Source organism: Petaurus breviceps, unplaced genomic scaffold (genome assembly GCF_028583685.1).
Source record: "Petaurus breviceps papuanus isolate PSGF00001 unplaced genomic scaffold, PetGlider_PUasm1.0 78, whole genome shotgun sequence".
NCBI classification, from domain to species: Eukaryota; Metazoa; Chordata; class Mammalia; order Diprotodontia; family Petauridae; genus Petaurus; species Petaurus breviceps.
In genome coordinates, this window is record NW_027186502.1 from 161,989 (window position 1) to 186,728 (window position 24,740).

General features: G+C 43.8%; 1 protein-coding gene across 1 annotated transcript; it reads left to right on the plus strand.

Moving 5' to 3' along the window:
- Window positions 1-3,159: 3,159 nt before the first annotated feature.
- TNFRSF1A (TNF receptor superfamily member 1A) lies at window positions 3,160-24,652 on the plus strand. Its single transcript, XM_069106076.1, has 10 exons — window positions 3,160-3,744; window positions 12,089-12,245; window positions 12,937-13,065; window positions 13,294-13,452; window positions 13,719-13,797; window positions 20,954-21,015; window positions 21,167-21,277; window positions 21,849-21,880; window positions 22,242-22,509; window positions 23,615-24,652. The coding sequence occupies exons 1-10, from the start codon at window positions 3,709-3,711 to the stop codon at window positions 23,917-23,919; spliced, it is 1,338 nt and encodes a 445-aa protein (XP_068962177.1). The 5' UTR covers window positions 3,160-3,708; the 3' UTR covers window positions 23,920-24,652.
- Window positions 24,653-24,740: the final 88 nt, after the last annotated feature.

A 24,740-nucleotide genomic window follows, 5' to 3' on the forward strand; every position in this document is an offset into this window, starting at 1 on the left:
TATCTTTTAGCATTTTAATACTGTCCGTGGATTTTTTTTAAGGCAAAGATACTGGAGTGGTTTGCCATTTCCTTCTCCCATGGATGACCTTTTGCCAGAACTCTTCACTTTGACCTGTCTGTCTTGGGTAACCCTTCATGGTATAGCTCATAGTTTCATTGAACTATGTAAGCCCCTCTGCCATGATTAAGCAGTGAACCCAGAGGAGGACCTTTTACCTACCTTTAATACAAATGACCTTGACCTTGTTGAGGTTTGATGACTGCAGAAAGTGTCATCTGAGCTGTGGCCCTGTTGTTCCTGATGCTTTTCAATGCCTGCTTTTCATCATTAGCAACCCCACTGTGAATGCAAAGATGTGGCACTGCCTACTACATGGACCAGATTGTCAAGATTCAGGTCTTTGTCTTTCCAAAATGGGGAGGGAAAGTTGAGGGTTTTCAGTCTTCCTTCTCTTCCATATTCTGTTACTCTTTCATGGAGTTGTTAAATTATCACTGTAGTTGTTTTATTTTTGCTATTTTTCTGGTTTAGTTTTTCTCTTCATCCTCCAATGCTGCTTATACTAGACTTCCATCCCTGAGATTATGCTTTTCAAATAATCACCCTAAAGTTCTGTAAGTGGTAGAAAGTTCCTTTTTTTTTTTTGCTTTTTGGAGGGCAATTGGGGTTGTTACTTGCCCAGAGGTCACATGGCTAGTAATTGTGTCAAGTGTCTGAGGTCGGATTTGAACTCAGGTCCTCCTGACTCCAGGGCCGGTGCTCTATTCACTGAGCCACCTAGCCGCCCCTAGAAAATCCCTTAAAGCAGATGTATCAAACAGCAGCCCCCAGTACTCTCAAATTTGGCAGAACCAGACTAAAAGGTAATTGGGAAACATTTAACAAAATGAATAAAAATACAAAAAACAAAAATAATATCTAATATATGGTTTTCTAAGTCAATATGCAGCACATTGGAATCCTCATGTTGAGTTTAGTTGGCAACTATCTCTATTTGAGTTTGACATGACTGCTTTAAAGGACCTTGCCACCAAGACCTGGGGTGTGATAGCAACAATATCTGCCAGAGTCCCCTGATATGAGATCTTGACCTTTCATCCTCATGACAGCATCAGCCTGGTTGTTTAGTTTGGCACAGGGGATATCATATCTTTAATCAGTGCTAACACACCCCACAAACAGCTGTATGCTGTAGGAGGCATCAGTAAAATTCCTTCAGTGGTTTTGAACCCAAAAAGGCCAGGCTAATTTTTCCCTAAAAGGCAAAAAAACTGTCACTGAGATTCGATTGGCCCAGGGGAGGAAGGGCCAAGTCTTTGACTCAGTATCCTGGTCATTAAAGGTATAAGAGAGGCCACTCCATGAGGAATTCATATCCATCAGACTTAAGCTGTCCAAGTCACCACACCCAATGGGCTGACTAGCTGATGAGGGAAATGACTACTATCTGAGCCAAGGATTATGTTGTTTGTTGAATGTCATTTCCATGCTATATATAATTAAACCTCCTTTTTGATAATGGTGTGAAGGACTATGAGTGTCTCATTTCATTCTTCTTGAACCTCCAACTATCAGACAGACCTGAGACATATCCCACCCCTCCTGCCCCTAGAAGCACCAAGTAGAAACCTCTGGTTCTTAAACCCAATCCTGATGCCTGGTCCTCTTCAAGAAGAAGGACAAAGCAAACAACAGCAACAGCAAGGGGTCACCTCACCCAAAGGGACCGGGGATTGTATGCCCAGATCTACTGGAAGCAGGGCTATGCTGGAACCAGCTCAAACTGACTGCAGAGCTGATTGTTAAATTTAAGCATGAGCATTTACACCTCCGACATCAATAAATGCTTACAAATCAGGGCTTGATTTATCGTTTGGTTGATTATTTAAACTTAAGAAAATGATGAAGAAAATATTAATATTGTAGATTAAATTTTGAAGTATATAACATCTATAACATTCTCTCCCACCCTCAGTCAGTTCTTAAACATTTACCAGCACACCTCTGAGAGGATGGGCTCTTGTTCAGCAGATGGAAGTATAATGGTCGTGGGTTATAGATACCTCTGACCTTGGAATCCCGTGCCCTGTTCTGGACTGGCTCACTGCTCCTGCAGTGGCCGCCCTAAACCCTACAGCCAGGCCAGACATGTGCTACCCCACTCTGCCTGGCTTGCTTCCACTGGTGAGAGATGGACAGGGAACAGGCTATGGTTGGGGTGGGGGTGGACGAGGGGATGGCTTTCATATAGCACTACACTTACAAGAAATCTGAAGCGAGTGAACAGAGCACCAGCCCTGGAGTCAGGAGCACCTGAGTTCAAATATGCCCTCAGACACTTAATACTTACTGGCTGTGTGACTTTGGGTGAGTCACTTAACACCAATTGCCATGCCTTTCCCCCTCCAAAAAAAAAAAAAAGAAAGAAAAAGAAATCTGAAGACGCTTTGGACTTGGGAGTCAGAAGACCAAGTTGGAGGCCAGCAACATATTTACTAGCTGTTTGACTATAAATAAGGCACTTTTTCTCTCTGAGATTCCTTTTCTTCATTTTTAGGTCTGTCTGTTGAGCATAATAATATACACACTGCCTACTCCAAAGCATTGCTGTGAAGGAAGTGCTTTGTAAACTTTAAAGCCCTGTATAATTAATTATTAACTATTACTACATCCTCATTGTAACTATTATTATTTTTATTGACAAATGAGGCAATTAGGTTGCACAGTGAATAGAGAGCTGGTTCTGGAATCAGGAAAATTTGAATTTGAATCCAGTCTCAGACACTTACTAGCTGTGTGGCCCTGGGCAAGTCACTTAACTTCTCCATGCCTGAGTTTCTTCTTGTATAATGGGAATAATAATAGTGCCTACCTCCCAGGGTTTTTGTGAGGATCAAATGAGAGAATATTTGTTAAAACAAACAAACAAACAACTCCTGGCACATAGTAGGTGCTTAATAGTCTCCTCCTCCTCCTCCACTTTCTTCTTCCTGTTATTAGATGAGGAAACTAACACTCAGGAGTGACTTGTCTAAGGTAATAAGTGCAATTAGCGTTAGAATAGGAGGAAAGCCCAGAGTCTCTTGCCCCCCCCCCCCCCCACCACGTGCTATTTCCCATCCTTCCCAAAAGGGGCGGAGCAGTGAGGATTAGCGACGCCCTGGGACTTTTGGAGGGATTAAGTGATTTGTGGGTTTGAGGTGCTGGAATTTAGATGGTTCATATCCTATGGTGGAGTGGAAGAGGGGAAGGATTTCTCTGACTTTTTGCATGGAAGTCATCGGAGATCTGGGAACCCCCCGAAGTTTCATCCAGGACTCTTGAATCCCTGGCTGGGCTAGGGTTAAATGTCTTTTAATTTTTTTTTCTCATTTTTTACCTCCCCCGCTTCACCCCGCCTCCTCCTCCGGCTCTTCCTGTCCTAGCAGCGATTGCGACACCCTACTTGCTCCCTCCCTCTTCTCCAACTTTCTCGGCTCCCGCTGCCTACTCAGGGTCGGACCCCGGTTCCAGCTGGGGCTCAGGGTCTGGGGCCAGCTGCAGCTTCAGGGTTGTCGGCATCTTGCGCTTAGGTCTTCATCCCCAAGAGTCTGGCTCAGGTCTCTGACCTCGGAATCCCGTGCCCTGTTCAGGACTGGCCCGCTGCCCCCGCGGCGGCCTCCCTGAGCCCTAATGGGGGAGTGAGAAGCTACAGCCAGGCCGGACATGGGCCACCCCACCCTGCCTGGCTTGGTGCCACTGGTGAGAGATGGACAGGGAACGGGCAGTGGTCGGGGGGTGGACGAGGGGATGGCTTTCATATAGCAACCCAGGGCACCAGAGTTCCCAGGGGGTCAGACCCCAGATCTTTCCATTTCCCCTACCCAACCTCTCCCTATCAATGAAAAGAACCCCAGGTATAGGTCCTCTGGCAGGTCTCCGTATTTGTCCCCTGGAGGCAGAGACCAGAAGGTTTGGGGATTTAGGGAGAGTGAGACTGGCTATATGGGAAGAGAAGGACAGAGTCTTCAAAGAAAGACAGGTCCGAAGACATTGAAGGAATTTATAACTACAGGTATCAGGAGGGGGCCAGGGGGCCAGGTTTTCATTAGGGGCTGAGGGAACTTGCCTACTGAGGAAGAGAAAGGTATAGTGGTAATGGGAGGGCCAGCTCTGAGGAGTCAGAGTATTTTGAACTTTGTTCTGCCTGCCAAGAACCCTGGTGAGAGTGAATGAAGAGAGATCTGTGGAGAAAGGAAAAGTTAGGGATGAAGGTATGATGAGGGGGTTGCTAAAGCATACTGAGCAAGGGGAACAGAGTCCTGGGGTAGGACCTGAAGGGTGGTGATCATTTTGGGAGGCTAACAGGGGTTGTTTTTTGAAAGAGTCAGGGAAATGTATTTCTGGGCTAAGTATTCCTGTGACTTGTCCCAGGCTCCTTTTGTCCATTCTTTTACTTGGGGGTCACCCCCAACTTTCACAGGACTCTAAACCTTTAGCATGGGAGGGTTCTTGGATTATAGTCATCTCCCTGAAATGACAAGGTGAAGTGTACCCCTCTACACTCTACCTCTTCCAACCCCCAAACTGCTACAGTTCAGTTTCTCATCCTACAGCCCGATTTGAGGAAGTTGGAAAATTGTCTTCGTCATTAGAAATGCCCCTTCCTCTCCTCTCAGTCCTACTGGCTTTAGGCCTCTCTCTACATCTCTCGACTCTTCTCTCACTACCTAGGCCTCTCTGAAGTCTTCGTCAAGGACTTGGACTCACTCTAATTCCATGGGCTCTCAGCTGTCTCTATGGCTTCCCTATCTTCCTGAATTCTTTTTCCTTTTCTGCTTTTCAGCCTCTCTCCATTTTCCCTTTCTTCTCTTTCTTGTTCTTCCTTAGCCTCTCAATCACTTCTCCATTTTTTCTCTTCTGTTTCTTCAGCCTCTCTCAGTTTGTCTTCTCTCCCTCTTTCCCTGACTCCTGCCTCTTGTCTTGGACCATATCCTTTGTTATTTTCACCATCACTTCTCTTTTCTTTCTTTTCGTATAACCCTACATTCCTTTCCCTTTCTTCTCTCTTTGTAATTTGACTTCTCCAGTCTTCTCTCCTTTCTGAGCTTGCTGGAGTCTGGGCACTGGAATCAGGAGAGACTAGCTGAGTGCGGTGACTTGATAGGTTGGGCACATAAAAGGTGGGTTAGGGTCCTGGCTCTGCTACTACAAATCACCTGTATGATTTGGGCCTAGTCACCTAACCTCTGTAGGCCTCAGTTTCTTCACCTGTAAGATGAGAGTAGTACCCGATAATCTTTAAGGGCCCTTTCAGCTCCTAAATGTTGTGGGGGCAAAAGAGAGAAATCAGTAAGAAGGAGTTAGGCATCAGAAGCTTTGAGTTGGGAGACACTGATTGGGAGAGAAGAGGAAAAAGTGAAGGTAAGGAAAATGATGTAAACCATATAGAAAGAAGTGAACAAGCTTTCATAAGGATATAGTGGAGTTAGTGACCTTGAATTTGATTAAGAAATGGAAAGTGAGAGATTGGGGAGGAAGTGAGGGCCTGAAATACAAATCTAGGCAAAGGAGATCAGAATTGATCTGACAATAGGGAACCATTAAGTTCTTGGGAGGGAATGACCAGATTATATGATTAAAGTATTTGAGGAAGAGATATGAGTTTAAACCACAAACTGTAGATATCTGGGAGATTTTTATTCATTTTCATTCATTTAGTCAACAAGTGATTGACTTCCTGACTGAAGACCTGAGAGTGAAGGAATGTGGGATAAAGGGAGTCCAGAAGGAAGACCAGACAGAGGTGGTTGTTAAAGTTTAGGTGTGAGTCAATGAGGACTTGGGCTACAGTGGTGACTGGGAGAATGAAGAGGAAGGGGATGAATCTGTGAGTGGAGAGGAAGAATTGCCAGGATTGATTGATTGATTGAATGCATAGAGGACAGAAGAGTAAAAATTGAACCACAGGAATCATGAAAATGATGGTTAGTGATTATGTCTAGGTGGGCCAAAAAAATTATGAGTTTGGTTTTTGATAAGGTTAAGTGGCAGATATTTAGGAAACATCCAAGTGTAGGCATCCTCAAAGCATGGAGAGGTATGAAACTAGGAAGGTGACAAGAAATTGGGGCTGAAGATATATAATCCCCCCCTTTTTATTTTGCTTTTTGGAGGGGAGAAGGTAGGGCAATTAGGGTTAAGTGACTTGCCTAAGGTTGCATGGCTAGTAAGTGTTAAGTGTCAAGTATCTGACACCGTATTTGAACTCAGGTCCTCCTGACTCCAGAGCCAGTGCTCTATTCACTATGCCACCTAGCCGCACATCTTTATTTTTTTGAAGGTAGTTGGGGTTAAGTGACCTGCCCAGGGTCACACAGCTATTAGGTGTCTGAGGTCAGACTTGAACTCAGGTCCTCCTAACTTCAGGGCTGGTGCTCTAATCCATTTTGCCACCTACCTCCCTTTTATTTATTAACAAACATTTATTGAATTCTACTTTGTACAAGGCATTGTGCTAGGCACTGTGGTTGATATAGTTCTCAATATCAAGGAACCTACCATTTAAGATCAAGCGTTGTGAAAAGTGCCAAATGAGCACTGTGTGACCCTGGGCTTGTCACTTGACCCTGTTTGCCTTGGTTTCCTCATCTGTAAAATGAGCTGGAGAAGAAAATGGCAAATCAGTATCTTTGCCAAGATAACCCAAAAATGGGGTAACAGAGAGGGTGACATGACTCAAATGATACAACAAGACTGCAGTCTTAGAAGCAGTCCAAATGGCTTATGCTTTGTCGTCTTTAAGGCTACTTAAAGGTGTATTACACAGGCTGAAGGAGCTTTGTGGCCCAGAAAGGCTATGGAAGCTTAGGGGAGAGAAAGACAGATCATAGCAGATGAGGGTGGTCAGGGAAGGCTTCATAAGAGGAAGTGGCAATTAAGCTGGATTTGGGATATTGAAGTCTGAGACTAGAGGAGATCCACTGAATCCCCCAAGGGTCCTGATAATAAGTGAAAGCTATACTTATAGGAGGTATTGATTGAATTAAAATCTTGAGTACTTTTGGCAATTTATTTGGCGGATGAATGGGAGAAGGGGTTGAAGGAAATAAGTACAATGAGTCAAGAGAGAACTTCTTATGGGATGCCCAGGGTCAAGCCTGAAACTGAAGAACTGAGCTACAGCTTTTCTTCTTCACTCTGATTTTTGATCCCCACTCACCTTAGCACAGGAAATCACACTGAAAAGCCCTCTAGAGCCGGAAGCTGTGGAGGAGGCAGGGGTGGAGGTGGTTGCTGGGCCACCCCCTCATTGGCCTCCCACTCTCACTAGAGTTCCAGCTTCCTATGCTTCCTCTGTTCCTTGGGTTGGAAGTCTTGCTTTTTATTCTGAAGGTCACATTTGGGCAACTAACCACGGGCAACAAGCATTTATTATCCAGAAATAATATCCAGAAGCTTACTATCCAGAAAGCTATCGGGGGAAAAAGAAATATAAGCAAAAAAGAAAGACTGTTGTAGCCCTTGAGGAACTTACATAATAACAGGGGAACCCAACACATAAAAGGAAACTGAGGGGGTGGGGACGGGGTGGGCAGAGAAGGCCTACTTGAGATGATGGGAAAGTGGGGACCGTCAGAAGCACAGCCAGCAGGAAAAAGAGCTTGAGGTTGTAGAATGGTCGATCTGGAATCAGGAGACAGTGTTGTTTAAGATGCCAGGGCTTTGTCACTGGTTTACCTGTGTGAGCATTTTGTCACCTGTAAGGGACCGGATTTAGATGATCTCTTCCAGTTCCCAGTCTGGCAGCTGTATTTCTCTAAGGAGCAGGATTAATTGGGATTTAGCTGAAAGGGGATGGCTCATCTGGGAAACAGATGTAGAGGGGGTCTCAGTGGGGAGAGGTTAAGGACTGTTGTGGGAAATAATGAACTGAAAGGCAGGGGGATGGGATGTGACCTGATAGACAGGAAGTGGGGGTCAGGGGATATTTCCCTTTGGGATGGATTGGGAAAGGAGAGTTGCTGTTTCCAGGAATCTGTGGGGTAGGCAGGATTGGGACCTTTTTTTAGTGGATGGGGGAAGGGAGGAGGGGGACCTTGCATGTGAATGGAAGGAGTAGGCATGCAATCTAAGGCTGCAGAGGAAGGCCATGATGGTGCTCCCTTGCTGCTCTCTGTCCCTTTCTCTTTCTTTCTGTTGAGTCATGAGCCTTTCATGGCTAGGGAGGCTGCCTGTTCTTCCCTCTCTCTGGCCTGAGTCACTGGGGTGTAAATGCTGGGAAAAGATTTCCCTTTCCCGGAGTTGGATTAACTCCTCAGGTGCTGGAGTGGAAAGGAATATGAACCACAAGTTCCTGTTTCTCATTCCAGGGAGTTTAGTACTCAATAGCCCAAGGCAGACTACTTCAGGAAAGGAAAAAAAACCAAACTTTCTCCTTAGGATAGAGTGTGAGTACCAGCTTCTGGGTTCTGGCTCTGTTGTATAATCTTGGCACTCTCATTTCCTTTCTCTGGGTTCCACTCTTCAGGGAAAGAACTCATGTTCAATAACTCACAATCCTTAGGGTTGGGAAAACTCTTTCCCATATCCCACCCAAACCTTTCTCATGTTGATTTAAATCTTAAATCCTGCTCTCAAAGGAGGTAGTGAACAGCTTGATTCTGGGAAATGCTTTATTTGCAGGTGAGCTAGAGATGTGATTGCTCTGTGTTGTGCTTGTATTTGGGAATGGACTTCCATAATAGCCCTGTATTTGAGACTTCTGGCTATGTGTACGAGTGAACTCAAGTTATCCACCAGCTTTAGGGTCAAGGTACCAACTAGAAACAGTGTGTACATAGTGGGTATGGTAGTTACACTGGTGCCACTGCAGTATTATATGGGGCAACTAGGTGGTACAGTGGATAGAGAGAGTGCTGGGCCTGGAGTCAGGAAGAATCATTCTCCTAAGTTTAAATCTGGCTTCAGAGACTTCCTAGAGGGGTGACCCTGAACTTGTCACTTAACCCTGTTTGCCTTTGTTTCCTCATCCGTAAAATGAGCTGGAGAAAAAAATGGCAAATCAGTATCTTTGCCAAGAAAACCCCAAAGTGGGTAACGGAGAGTGGGACATGCCTGAAATGATTCAACAACGACACTGTAGTCTTAGAAGCAGTCCAAATGGCTTATGCTTTGTCTTCTTTAAGGCTACAACAGGGCAATGAATCGTGATACTTGATCTATCCACGAGGTGGTGCCCTACTCAAACCACCAGCCAAGTGGTCTTGTGAGAGTCTGTGGTGCTTGTGCATGATGGGGCTCTCATGCATGAGTCACACACTGCTTACACACCACTGAGTGACACACTTTTATTCAGCCGGGTAAATGAAAACTCATACTGGCTGGGTTGTGAAATTAGTGAACGGGAATAATATCAAATATTTCTCAGGATCATTTAAAAAAATTTAGGAAGTCTTACTCCAAACCCACTTCCCATTGCGGCTTTCTTCTCCCTGCTAAACAGCCCCCTTTCATTCTCAGAGAACAGGCATACAACATATTGGGGCCACCTAGTTTACTAGGGATAGTAAAAATGAAAGAAAAACTCAAGTGTTCTTACAGAGAGCCCTCAGTGCAGCTGTTTCCTGCAGCTCCAGACTGTCTTCCCTGCTCTTGGGTGAAGTGTAGGGTTACTGAACCTCACTCATCTACAGATCATGGAAAATAAGGGAAGGGTGGAGGAGGTATGTGTCCATTGACCTCAGAATATAAGCATGGAAGGCAGGGATGGTCAGGAAGAGAAATAGGACTTCCACTCACCACTACATGGGGCTTTACAATAGCTGACATTTTCCTGTGCATGGGGTCCTCCTCTAATTCTGGTCTCTGCTTCTATATCTGGTCTCCTAACAACACTGGTACATGGCCACTAGCCATAGTCAAGTCTCAGATTTTCTGCTGTGGGTCCAAGTGTGGGCCATGACAAACAGTAACGCAGATAGCTGACTCTTAAAGTTCACTGGTCTTAGATGTATCACATGTGGGGACCCTTAGTCTGACTGTAGTCTTAATATTTAGAAAGTATTTAACAGAGTTCCTGGAACATAGGTATTTTAACAAATTGCTCATTCCTTTCCCACCTCCCTTGATTTGCAGAAGTCTCTTTTGAGAGTCAAGCAAAGGAAAGGGAGAAAATCCAATTCTGAACAGGTGTTTGTTTATATCTTCCTTTCCTCCCATCCCCGATTTCTTTCTGAGGCAGAATCTCCTCCACACCCTGCCCCAAGGACTTCTTACCTACTTGAAATACCCCCTCCCTTGAAACTCAGGGGGGCTTGCGTAGTGATCATCAGCATTGTCCCATTAGTCCTCAACACATTATCCCCTGGGGGTCTCAGTAAATGGTAGTTTGGAACAGTTGAAGACCCAACATAGGTCCAGGTTACATTTATCTGAAAGAGTTGATTTTTTGACTTAGTTGTTACTCTGCTGAGGCTAAAGGGTTAGATCAATAGCCGGGAAGTTCTTTCTTCCTCTTGGCTGTGTTTTCTCTGATATGATTATAATAGGGGTACATCACGTTCCTGTAATGGCGTTTTCCAGGATGGCTTCCAGTAATGGTCCAGGGGAGGGAGTTGCTGTTTATTAGGAGAAGCTCCAGCATAAATTATGAGAATTCAAGTTAGAGAGATGGTGAAGGACTGGACCCCAGGAGAACCACTCCATGAAGAGGGAAGTGGCAACCCCCCTCTCCCTCCAGGAGCTGTATTTGCCATGGCTCTGGCTCTGGTCTACCAGTGCCTTTGCAGTTGATAGACAGAGTTGATCTCATAGGTTTCTCTGGAACTTGAATCCACCAAGTGAGGGTCTCTGGCATCTTCTGCTTTGTAGACTGTTCCAATTGGGCTGCCTGCCCATGGCAGCCCAGAACTATACCAAGACTTTTCTTTCCATAGGACTCTTTTCTCTTCTTCTGATATAATCACTGAGTCCAAGAAATGTCCTAAGTGATTCCAACTCCTGGAGCTCTCTCCAATGGGCTCCCTTGCCTCGGAGATCATGGGTATTTAGAGCTACACTTGCAGAGCTCCTTTATGGGCACTTGACACACTCCTATGGTGATGAGTACTACCAGCTCACAGTCCTGACCTCCCTAGGAGTTAAATTACTTTGAGGATATATCTTTCTACTTAAAGAGGGATGAGAGATTGTACTCCCTGGTTTGCAAAAGGAAAAATGGAGGCCTAGAGGGAGCAGGGGGCTTACCTGTGATCATCCAGTCAAGTTGGTGATGGGGCTAAGACCTGGGCATTCAGAGGACCCCTTTTAGCATTATGGTGGTGAAACAGGGGTGAATGCCCTGGGTACACAGCCCAGAAAGGGGTTATGAAGTCTTTCTTCCAACCTGGCAAGTGCAGCCCACTGTGGCAAAGTATAAAATCGTGGTTTTGAAACTTGATTGTCTCTTTGAGGTCATTCAGTCAGATTTCAGTCATCCTCTGACCCGAGATCAGTCCTGTTCATGATCTCTTCATCCCTGACAGCTACTTCTGACCCACATGCCTTTTCTCATTCTTTCATTTACCAAATCTGTGTTTACTACCACCCAGCATCTGACCCATGTACTTGTGCCCCACCTTTATACTTTTCACCCTGGTCCTGCGGGTGGAGGTTGGAGAGAGATGTATATTAGTTCTTGGCATTTGCTGTGGAACATTAAAAAACAAAACAAAACAAACTACTAAACTCCTGCCACAAAAAAACAAACAAACAAACCCTGATTGTCTTCCTGCCCCAAATCACTCTTCTTCTCAATGTTGTTCATTGGAAGGGAAATAATTAGGAAGGGAAAGAAATTAGGACAACTGACCTCAATTTGAAGAGGAGAGAAATGGAATGTAGGCAGAGCATAAAATGTAGTTGTCTTTGAGCCACTTGCTATTGATAGTGGAGAGACAAGATAGCCACTGGTGAAGTAGAGACATAAGGCTTCATGGAGAAGGTGAATCAAGTTAGACCTTATAAGAGGGGTGAGATTTGAATAGGATCACGATCTCAGGTTTCTGTGCCTTCACCATCCTTCCCCTGATGGGTTGTATTTTTTTTCTGTCTAATTTTTCTCCAGGTGGCCCTGGCCCTGATGGTGGTGGAACTGTACCTTCCTATTGCTGCTGGGATGTCTACCCACAAGAGGCATCAAGAAAAGAGAGACATTGAGTGTCCCCAGGGGAAATATAAGCATCCCACAAATGAATCTATCTGTTGTCTTAAATGTCACAAAGGTAAAAAGTGGGTTCATAGAAATGACCCACACTTTTTTTTGTAAAAATAAATTTTTGTTAGTATATTTTGCTTATGTCACTTACATTTCCTTAAAATTTTTTATCACCTACATATTATTTCCTTTTCCAGTCATTCTTTTTATAATAGAATTTTTAAAAGTTCAGCAAAATTAACCAATATATTAAAAAATATCTGATGTTATGCACAGCATTCCTCACCCTATAGCCCCCCACTTTTGCAAAGAAGTGAGGAGAAGTGTCTTCTTCCTTTTCCCTTTCTTGGGGACAATATTTGGTTGTTAACTGGGTACTTTTTCTTTTTTTACTTTTTGAAGGGCAACTGGGGTTAAGTGACTTGCCCAAGGTCACATGGCTAGTTTTTGTGTTAAGTGTCTGAGGCCAAATTTGAACTCATGTCCTCCTGACTCCAGGGCCGGTGCTCTATTCACTGTGCCACCTAGCCGCCCCGGGTGCTTTTTCTAAAGCCTTCATGCACTTCCATTCCCAGGATCTCCCTAATGTACTGATTTCTCTGGGCTTCAATTCTCTGGCTTCTCTCCAGAACAGATCCCCACATCCCCTGGCCTTGTCCCTGTTGGGATAGAGATCCTCTCTGGTCCTCAGTTTACTCTGTCACTCTATCTCTTATGCCCTATTGACCCGCCTCGTCTAACTCTCTACTTTACTGTAGGGACTTACTTGGAGGCTGACTGTGGCGGCCCAGACCTTGCGCCTAACTGTAGGACCTGTGAGCAGGGCACATACACAGAGATAGAGAACTACCTCTCAAGGTGCCACAGCTGTTCTACCTGCAGAAGAGGTGAGTCTTTGAGAGGCAGATGGCACCCATTAGCAGGGAAGTTCCATAAATGGTGTTCTCAGGTTAGGCTGGCTACAGGGTGGATAGCAACGGGCTGAGTACATGCGTGTTTTTGTAACTGTAGGCCTTATCTAAATATACACGACTTGGAGGATGTGCAACGGTAAGAAAAGAAATAACAGAGGATAGAGTTAATCTCTTCAAAGGTCTTTCATCCCTTTCTAACAGAGATGGGCCAGGTAGTGAAGAAAAACTGCACAGTCTCAAGAAACACAGTGTGTGGATGTGGGGACAACCAGTATCAACAAAGGCAAGGGACAGAATCTAATGGAGTCTTTCAATGTGTCAACTGCAACCCATGCCTCAATGGCACGATACAGCGTCCATGTGAGCACACCATTCCCCAGATCCTCTGACCATAAGTACCTCACCTTCCTTTTAGGAATAAATATTTTCATTTCCCCACTAACATTTCCCTTTCCCCTTCCAGTTGAATGAACAGTCCCTTTCCCTCTGCTTCCTAAAGCATTCTCTACAGATCATTTCCCCAAGGCCTTCTCCACTATGCAGATAACACATCTCCTCCCCTCCTTAGTGCCAGATCCATCTTCCTGTTTTCAGAGTTCATCTTAACGCATTATGTTTACCTACAGGTCAGGAGAAGGAGGATGCAGTTTGTAGCTGTAATCCAGATTTCTTTTGGGATGGTCAAAGATGCATTTCATGTAATGAGTGAGTATTTCTTGTCAGTTAGGGTGTTGAGAGTGGTCAAGGAAGCTATTGGGAGGACTGAGGGAAATGCTGGTGAGGGATGGGAGGGTACCATATGCCCCACTGGCTCTTCAGTTAATTTTATTTTTAAAAAATTTTTTATCATATGCTTTATTAACTTCTAGTTTATATCACTCATTTCCTCAAGATTTTGAGTTACAAATTTTCTCCCCATTTTTCCCCTAACCACCACCCCAAAATAGCGATCTCACTGGATATCCCCTCCTCCAGTTTACTCTCTCCCATACCCCCTTAGACTTTCCAGTAGGGCACGGTGGATCTCTATGCCCCAGTGCCTGTATATCTTATTTCCCATTTACATGTGAAATAATATTGATAATAGTATATATATGTATATATGTACATATATTTTAAACATTTGATTTTAAAACTTTGAATTCCAGATTCATTCCCTTCCTCCCTTGTCACCCATCCTTACTGGGAAGATAAGCAGTTCAATATAGGTTGTACATGTGTAGCTATGCAAAACATTTCCATAGTGGATATATTGTAAAAGACTGACTATATTTCCCTCCCTCTTATCCCACCTCCCACTTGTTCTATTCTCTACTTTGATCCTGTCCTTTTTCAAAAGTGGGTGCTTCCAAATTCCCTCCCCCCTAGGCTGCCCTCCCTTCCATCATCCCCCCTCTCATCCCCTTCCCCCTTACTCTCCTGTAGGGTGAGATACTATATTTAGGGTGTATGTTATTCCCTCCCTAAGCCAAATTCAATGGGAATAAGGTTGACCCATTCCTTTTGACTTCCTGTTCTTCCCCTCCTTTGTAACCATTTTGCCTTACCTCTTCTATATGAGATAGTTTACCCCAATGTTTCTCCCTATCTCCTCTCATTATATTCCTCTTTCATCTCTTAATTTCACTTTTTAAGTATCATCCCTTCTCATTAAACTGGTCCTGTGCCATCTATCTATTTATACCTGTACACATATATACACACATTCACATATGTATTCATATGCCCATATACCTTCCCATATAGACATATATATGTATGTGTGTTACATTTCCATTACCTTCAATTATTTTCATACTGAGAAAAGTTTCATAAGTTACAATTATCATTTTTCCATGTAGGAATGTAAATAGTTCAACTTTGATAAGTTCCTTATGATTTCTTTTACCTGTTTACCTTCTCATGCTTCTCTTGCTTCTTGTATCTGAATATCAAATTTTCTATTCAACTGTTTTTTTCATCAAGAATGCTTGAAAGTCCTCTATTCCACTGAATGACCATATTTTCCCCTGAAACACAATACTCAGTTTTGCTGGGTAGGGGATTCTTGGTTTTAATTCCAGCTCCTTTGCCTTCTGGAATATCATATTCCAAGTCCTTTGGTCCCTCAGTGTAGAAGCTGCCAGATCCTGTATTATCCTGATTGTGTTTTCATGGTATACAGATTGTTTCTTCCTGGCTGCTTGTAATATTCTCTCCTTGATCTGGGAATTCTGGAACATGGTTATAATATTCCTAGGAGTTTTCTTTTTGGGATCTTTTTCAAGAGGTGATCAGTGGATTCTTTCAACCTCTATTTTAGAACTCTGGTTCTAAGACATCAGGGCAATTGTCCTTGAGAATTTCTTGAAGGATGATTTCTAGGTTCTTTTTTTGATCATGGCTTTCAAGTAGTCCAATAATTTTTAAATTATCTCTTCTGGATCTATTTTCCAGGTCAGCGGTTTTCCCAATGAGATATTTCACATTGCCTTCTATTTTTTCATTTGTTTTGATCTGTTTAATAGTATCTTGATTTCTCATAAAGTCATTAGCTTCCATTTGCTCCAGTCTAATTCTGAAGCAATGATTCTCCTCAGTGAACTTTTGAGATTCTTTTTCCATCTGGCAAATTTGGCTTTTTAAGGCATTCTTCCCCTCATTGCCTTTTTGAGTCTCTTTTGCCATTTGAGTTAGTCTATTTTTTAGGGTGTTATTTTCTTCAGTCAGGTTGTTGATTCTCATTTCATAATTTTCTTGCATCATTCTCATTTCTCTTCCCAATTTTTCCTCCACTTCTCTTATTTGGTTTTCAAAATTCTTTTTAAGCTCTTCTATGGCCTGTAACCAGCTCATATTTTTCTTGGAATCTTTTGGTGCAGGAGTTCTGACTTCACTGTCTTCCTCGTGTTCCATGCTTTGATCCTTTTTGTCCACAGAATAGGAGTCTAATATTGGATTCCTCTGCTTTGCTTCCCTCATTTACTCATGTTGTCACTCAGCTACTTGACTTTTGGGCTTTTTGCCACAGTAGGTCTCTGCTACCATACAGGGGAGCTTAGTACCAAATGTTGGGGTTTTCTCAGCTGCCGAAGGTATTAGTTGGGTGCCTTGTCTGAAGCTTCCACATGCTCTGGCAAGCTGGTCACACACCCCAGGACCTCTATGCTAGACCACAATCCAGATCCACATAGGTTAAAGCAAGAGCGATTACCCCTCAGACTGGTTGCTTGGTCCCCCTACAGTCTGCAGGCCAGGAGCTGAAGCTGCCACGTGGCGGGGGCTGCATGGCCACAGTGCCTCAGCGGCTTCTCCCTACAGGGGATAAAGGACGATGCACTACCAAACTACCAGATCCCAAAGTCCACACTGCACTGACTTCTCACTTTGTCCTTAGCATCTATGGGTTGATAATTCTGGAAACCGCCACAGCTGCTGGTCATATGAAGTCCCTCCAACTGGCAGCTGGTCAGGCCCACCCTGGGGCTAAAACCTCCAGCTCATGAGGGGCTGGGCTCAGCTCCCAGAGTGCTGCACTGGCCACTTCCTGCCAGCCTGCTGGGCTGTCCTCAGCAGGAGGTTAGCTTCTTTGTGTCATTTTGTGGATTCTGTAGCTCCAAAGTTTGTTTAGAGTCACCTTTTACATGAATTGGAGGTGGTGGGAGACGGAGCCCAGCAGACGTCCTGTTTCTACCTCTTCAATTCATTTTAGAGACCAGATAGCTCCCTTCCCCACTTTTTTCCCTCATAGTGAGGTCCCATGTGTTAAGAAGTCTTTGAGAAGTGACAATTTAGCACCACTTGTCAAATAAGAGAAGCAGAAATATATTGTCCAAGTTCTAAAGCTATGTTTTTATTTATTTATTTATTCATTCATCTATCTGTCTGTCTTTTTATCTATCTATTTACTTATATCAATAAGGCCCTTTATTCAAGCTATCTTTTTCACTTTTGCCTATCCCATACTCTGAACCCTATACCAGGTTTCATCTTCTACTAGGATTAAGTTTTTTGTTCAGTCGTTTTCAGTTGTGTCTGATTCTTTGTGACCTCATTTAGGATTTTCTTGGCAAAGATATTAGACTTGTTTGCCGTTTCCTTCTCCAGCTAATTTTACAGATGAAGAAACTGAGACAAACAGGGTTAAGTGACTTGCCCTGCGTCACACAACTAGTAAGTGTCTGTGGCTGAATTTGAACTCAGGAAGATGAGTTTTACTAGTGTTAGGCCTGACACTATCCACTGTGCCACCCAGCTTCCCAGGATTATGTTTAGGAATGATCAAGTATGTGACAGGACTATATATCTTACTGAATACCACCTCCCAACCCCCCCCAGTCTCACCAGCTTTCACTCAATCCTTGAACTTGGAATACAATTTGGAAATAAGGCATTTAATAATGATAATTTAAGGTAGTGAGTCAGGTCTGGCCTACCTGTGCTAGTGCCCAATTTATTGTGGCTGTGATGGTTTCATCAGTTTTGTAGTTTGGGGGCCTGTCTAGGAAGTGAGCTTGATTTTTTTTTCTAGACAATGTGCTTCTAGCTGCTGCTACCAGGTGAGCATCCTTGCCTCTCCCTCCCAATATTTTTTTTCAGCATAACTTTAGGACTAGAAGACAAAGAACCCAACCTATCTATCTATATTTAGATAAAAATAAAAATGTTTCTTTATGATCAAAAAAAGGTCAATTCAATACCAAAGATAAAGTAGAATTAAAAGAAAAAAAAACTAAGCGCAAAAAAGTAATCTTTTAATCGGATTGTGATTAAAACTCTGTCTCCCCTGAATGGAATGCATTAATGAATTCCCTCTTCACTTCTGCCTTTCTTGGGTTCATTTGGGGCCTCTGATTTGGTGCCACCTCCTCATGAAGCCTTTCCTGATTCCCCTTGAGATACTGTTCTCTCCCTTAAACTAAAATTTTTTTTGCTTTTTGGAGGTCAGTTGGGGTTAAGTGACTTGCCCAAGGTCACCCGGCTAGGTTTTTTTGGTGTGTGTGTGTGTGTGTGTGTGTGTGTGTGTGTGTGTATGTTAAGTGTCTGAGGCTGGATCGGAACCCAGTTCCTCCTGACTCCAGGGCTGGTGCTCTATTCACTGCGCCACCTAGCTGCTGCTCCCTTAAACTATTTTTAAAACTCTTGCCCCCTTCCTTTCTTTGCTCCCTTCCCTCTTTACTCTGTATTATACTTATCCGTGCTCATATTACTTCTCCACTAAAGAAGGTAAACTCATTGGAAGCAGGGTCTTTGTGCCATGTGTATAAGTGGGTGCTTAATGAAATATTTGTTGAATTTAAGCAAATGTCCTCATAGGAGTATCTGAGCAGTCTCTTATACAGAAAGCAATCTTTACTGCCCGTTTGTTAATTATATTAATTATATAATTAGCCACCTTTGGCTGGTGTTTGCTGAAGGTAAATATTTATGTCATATAAATTTAATTACTCAGAATGATTCATTTAAATTTCCTTCTTTATATGATCTGTCTCAGATACTACTTTGGGGCATCTTCTCTTGGTGTTCTGAAAAATCCTTCCTGGGGGACACTCCTACACAGCAGTTTTGGTACCCTGGGCCCCTGTACATGTTTCTCCTATTTCTGTCCAACTGGTCTTGTGTCTTCTGGTCTCTAAGCCTCTGTAGGAGAATTTTAGACTGTGGCATCCCTAGGGGAAAAAGCAGTGGACCGGAATTCAGAAGGCCTGTCTTTTAGGCTCCAGTACTCACTAGCTATGTGACCTGGGGCTAGTTACAAAACCTCTCTGAATTTGGGTAAAATGAAGATAACAATACATCATTATATATATTATACAGTAATACATGCACGTCCACCAAAGGACTGTTGTGAAGAAAACACTTGGTGAATCATAAAGTACCATGTCAATGTAAGGAGCATCTCCATAGCCTCATCAGCAAACTGTTCCGCTCTTCCTTTGTGATCCTCTTCAGTTCTCACCTCCTCTAGGAAGTTTTTCTAAACTAGCTGGACTCAGTTCTGGCCACTCTAAAACATTCCAAAAGCACTCACAATTTGTGCATATAAAAAGAGCTTTATGTACAGGGGTGTGATGGGAAATGTTTAACGACAGCTTACCAAGACACTTTTAAGTTTAATTGGCATTATTAATTATTTCTCCATTAGTCTCTTGAATCTAAACAGTTAACAAAACCATAAAACCACCTCTGATTTATAGTGTTTTCAGATTTCTGAGGAATAAATACTCACACTGAAATATAACTCTATAGTAATTGCCTGGACATTCCTTAATTACGTTCATGTTTCAGTTGTATTTTTCATTAATGTACATTCTTTCTGTTAGCCCCTATGTCAAAGAAAGTCTAGGATATAGAAGGGAGCTTGTCACCTAGTCCAGTGGTTTCAAACTCATATAGGAACCAGAACCACTGAAATGTACATCCCTGTGAGCTGCATATTGACTTAGAAAACCATGTACGAATATTATCTATGTTTTATTATATGTATATGTAATATACATACATGTGTGTGTGTACAGCTAAATGGCAAAGTGAATAAAGAAGCAGGTCAGAAGACCTGCTTCAGGTACTTACTAGCTATATGACCCTGGGCAAGTCACTTAACCCTGTTTGCCTCAGTTTCCTCATCTGTAAAATGAACTAGAGGAGGAAATGACAAACAAGTCCAGTATCTTTGCCAAGAAAATCCCAAATAGGGTCATGAAGAGTTGGACACGACTGAAAAATGACTGAACATTTCTATTTTTAAATTTATTTTGTTAAATATTTTCCAGTTACATTTTAATCAGGTTTGGGCTGCACTTGGGAATGTTGTGAACTGCTGACAATGTGTTTGATACCTCCATTCTAGTCCAGTTCCCTGATTTTACAGAGAAGGAAACAGGTCCCTGGGAGATTTAAAGTCTTACCCATTCCTTTCATATCTAAAATTCTTTTATATTATTTCTCTATATTTTCCAGTATTGTGTAATGCAGGCTAAGTGCCATTATTCCGAATAAAGTTACAATGAAAATTTCCATATAACAAGATTTCCAAGACCCCATCAAAGGCCTGTTTAAAACACACACACATATGTATGTATGATATGACATAAGATATATGACGTGATATAATATAACAATATAACATAATATATTGAAATGCATTTGAAGCAAAATAAGCAGCATTGCTTCAAAAGCCTGTTTAAAAGTCATTTATTGAAACAACATTCAATTCAACTGAATTCTAACATAAGTTATATGAACAACATTTTGGAATTTGTTCTAAAGAGATGACCTTATATATGATTCTAATAGCAGTTTATGTTTTTATATTGCTTTGACGGTTTTTACTTTTACATTTTTTATTATATAACATTACATTATTTTATTACATAACTCACAGCCAGTATCCTCTAAATCATTTCTACCTTCTCACCTCTCCCCATGACTCCCCTTCTTTATCAAAGCCCTGGGCTAGCTAAGTCCCTCTGCCCCACCCACTGGCTCTGTGCTAGGGATGCCCAGAGCTAGGGATATCCCGGTCTAGGAATGCCTGGTGGGGATATAGACCTGGGCTGGGAGCTCTCTCCCTCTCTCCAAGCCTCAGGGAGAGGGGCGTGGCTCCAGCATGACTCCTCCCCTTCATTCTTCCAGGAAGAAAATGGGTTCTAAGTTTTGAAAAGTGATTTACATAATTATCTCATTTGGTCTACACACAATCCTGTTAGGTATTCATTACATTGGAGGAAACAGAAGTCAAAGGACTGAAGTGATTTCTATTAAGGAGGCAGAATTTAAATCCAGGCCTTGGTGCCTCCATGTCAACTACTCTTTCTATCATACTGCACCGTCAGTGATGATCACTGACTTGTATTTGGTCCATTTCTTTCTTCTCTTTCAGGTGTGTGCTAGAGAAAACGTGCGGACCTTTGTGCCCCTCACAGATTATTCAAGAGAAATCAGGTGAGACTTAATTAACTAGGGTATAGGATGCTCATTGCCCCATTTCCTCCAGCCTTGCTCCCCTGTATCCATAATTTCCCCTTTCCCTCCTCTCCTTCCCTACTTCCTTTTTTTTTTCCTGCTCGCATATTAAGACTTTGTTTGTCCCTAGATACAGTGCTGATGCCCATGGTGATCTTTTTGGGGTTTTGTTGCCTCTCCCTCATCTTCATTGTCTTCTTCTGTCATTACCCACGATGGAGGTCCAAACTGTATGTAATTGGTGAGTAGAGTCTTCGGGTGGCATTTGGTGAGGATAAGAAATAAGAAATATTATGGGATGGGCTGCTGTGTAATAGGTAATAACTTCACATGTTTTGTGAAAACTTTTTCACATGTTTTTGTGAAAACTTTGAGGTTTACATAAACTTTCACCCAACATCTGTGAAGTAGTTAGTGGGAAAAGTGTCATTTCCATTTTACAGCAGAAGAAACTCAGGCTGAGGGGGGAAGTTGAGCAGCTTGCTGAGGGTTACATAGCTGGGGTCACAGGGTCATAGATTTAAAGCTGGGGGAAGATTAGAGGTGATCTCGTCTAACCCCCCCATTTTAAAGAGGAGGAAACGGAGGGCCCAGACAAGTGCGGTGTTAAAAAGCGTGCATCCTTTTGCTGAGTCAGGAGTTCCCTCAGTCTGTGAGAAAGCACAGAGCCCCTGGTGCGTGTCACCACAGGTCCCCACTGTAATGAGGTTTGTTTCTTTTGTGGGGGGAGTGGAAGGGGATGGGTAAGAAGGGAAAGGGAAGGCACGGATGGGGAAGTGAAAATTGTGATGTCTTTGTTTCTCCTTTTTCAGTCTGTGGGAGACAGTCTCCTCCTGTAAGGGAGGTAAGGACGAGACTAGACATGGGACCCCCTTTAGCACCTCTCCCCTTCCCCTTAGTGGTGGTCTCTGCTCCCCTTATCCCCCCAACACCTCACTCCCTGAAGTTCTAACCCACAGCCCGTATCCTCTAAATCATTTTTACCTTCTCCCATCTCCCCATGACTCCCTTCCTTTATCAAAGCGCTGGGCTAGCTAAGCCCCTCTGCCCCACCCACAGTCTTCAAGGATGCCCAGAGCTAGGGATATCCCGGGCTAGGGATGCCTCGCGGGAATATAGACCTGGGCTGGGAGCTCTCTCCCTCTCCCCCGTCCTCAGGGGGAGGGGCGTGGCTCCGGCATGACTCCTCCCCTTCATTCTTCCAGGAAGAAAATGGGCGGCCTCTATTCGTAGCCGAAAACTTGAACTCCACTCCAGTCCCCTCCCCAAACTTTCCCTCCCCTCCCTTCCCTGGCTCCACTCCGGCCCCTCCCTTCGCCTCCGCCCTCTCCTCAAGCAATTGGTCGACTGTGTACAATGTACAGCCTATCGTGACGCCGGCACCGCCCCCCCAGCGGGCCGAACCCATCATTCCCTGCGTCCAGATGCCGTCAGACTGCGTCATGTCAGACATCACAGCCCTACGTCTTGACAGTGAGTGCTCCACCCACCCAGCTTGACTTCTGAAGCACCTCGCCCCTACCCCCAGGATAGGAAAGGAGTGTGCTTGCGCAAATCTTGTTTGGAAAAGGGATGGGTTGTGGGACTCTCTGGAAGGTAAATGGGGTGAGAGCTGTAGGATAATAAGACTTATAAATGCAAAGCAGTTTGGAATTGGTATGTTACTGCGCCCAGCGCCAAGTGCCATAGTGGCTAAAGGGTGTCCCAGGCACTGAATAAACGCCTGCTGCTCTGCCCGTTTCCTCGTCTGCAAAATAGGGATGGCTAGTTCCCCCATTTATAATTATTGTTCATATTGCTATCATCTAATAGCCAATTTTATAGGTATATTTGCTATATTGGTAGCACTATATTGTAGCACCCACCTTATTGTTTCAAGGATAAAATGAAAGATCCCTAACCTTTGTAAACCTTAAAAAGTGCTATATAAATGTTGACTATTATTCTCATAGATGGAAAAAAAACAAGTTTAGGGGTGCCCAGGTGGCTCAGTGAGTAAGAGCACTGGCCCCAGTGTCGGGATGACCTGGGGATCAAATCCGGGCTCAGATGCTTAGCACCACACCCAGAAATAACTGGCCGTGTAACCTTAAGCAAGTTACTTAACCCCAATTGCTTAAAAAAAAAAAAGAAAAAGAAAAAACAAGTTCAGAGGGGTTGTGACATGTCCAAAGTCACAAAAGGTGGGGGGTTTGGTTACAGAGGTGAGGTCCCAAGTCCAATCCAATCCGAAAAATATTTATTAAGCGTCTACTACGCCAAGCATTGTGCTAAGTGCTGGGGATGCAGTTAGTGAAAAGGAAAGCCTTTGCCCTCAAGAAGGTTACAATGTAACTGGCTTTCAGGTTGGGGGAGAGGGGAGACGGCACAGGCAATAATCAAGCATTGATGAACCACTTAATCTGTGCAAAGCATTGGATTAAGCTCTGGAGATATAAAAAAGCAAAGTAAGGTGCCCTGGGGAGGTCACATTAGAATGGGGAAGAATGCTTAAGGGAAGGTTTCAGCTGCAAGCTGCCCTGTGCTGCCGAAGCTGGTTGGTGACCCTTCATATGCTTTCCCTGCCTCCCTCCCACAGAGCCAGCCAAACTGTATGCCGTGGTGGACCAAGTGCCCCCCTCCCGCTGGAAGGAGTTCATGCGTCGTTTAGGACTGGGCGAGCATCATATCGAGTTCCTTGAGATGCAGAACCCCCGCTGCCTGCGAGAAGCCCACTACAGCATGCTGGCAGCGTGGCAGAAGGGAGTACCTGGGCACCAGGCCACTCTGGAAGTGCTGGCCCAGGTGCTCACTGACATGGACTTAGAGGGTTGCCTGCAGGTCATCACAGAGACCTTGAAACTGGGCAGCTCCTTCGGACCTCCGCCCTCTCTCCCTAGGTGAGGCTGTACCAAGCACAGCTTTCCTTTTTTTGGCCTCACCTCTCCCAGACCCTTCATGCATTTGGGACCTAGTTCCAGAGGCTTAATTCCCTTCCTGGGAAGGGCTTAGAGGAGTCCCAGAGCATGCTGGATGGATGCTTTTGAAAACACCCTGTGCCTATCCGAGTCAGCAGCCTTTGGGGGCCGCATTTCTGGAGTGCTCCTACCTAGTTCATCGTTTATTTGGTGCTATATGATGTCAGTTGTGTACCAGCCTTATGTACCCTGACTTTCTCAGCTATTTACGCACTATGTGAATGTGGAAGAGTAAAAGGAACACTGCTAAGTGGTGGTGTAGTTTTACCAAACTGCATTATTTGAGTGGGATTGTGGATCTCTGGGATGTATCTGAGGATGCAGCTAAGACATGGTGGTCTTGTGCCTGGAGCACTAATGGATGGAATATAAGCATCTCAAGGCTACAGATAAGTAGACTTGGGCCCTCTGGCTTGGTCACTGCTCCTCCATACATGGTAAACAAGCAATCTTTGTGACTTTTTTTTTTACACTAATGTAAACCCAGCATCATTCATACCACCTTACATGGTTTCCTTTTTTATCTCAATTTAGAGGAGTGGGAGTCAAATGTGAGGTGTCATATGGGTTAGAAGGCTGAAGGCAGAGGCCAGAACTCTATTTTTGTAAATATTGTACACTAAAATTTTCAAAATTAAAACCCTGGATCACTTAGCAAATGGATTACGTTTCTTGTGTTGGCTTTGGCAGTGAGAGGTCAGTAGCTCTATGAAGGGAGAGATCAGAGGGGACAAGAGCTGGGTCATA

What these genes read in the sequence shown, in the direction of transcription:
- TNFRSF1A (XM_069106076.1), top strand. Translation starts at nt 3,709, where the DNA reads ATGGGCCACCCCACCCTGCCTGGCTTGGTGCCACTG. An exon ending in GTCCAAACTGTATGTAATTG is followed by an intron (nt 21,278 to 21,848) that starts GTGAGTAGAGTC and finishes CTCCTTTTTCAG; the next exon opens with TCTGTGGGAGACAGTCTCCT. An exon ending in CACAGCCCTACGTCTTGACA is followed by an intron (nt 22,510 to 23,614) that starts GTGAGTGCTCCA and finishes TCCCTCCCACAG; the next exon opens with AGCCAGCCAAACTGTATGCC.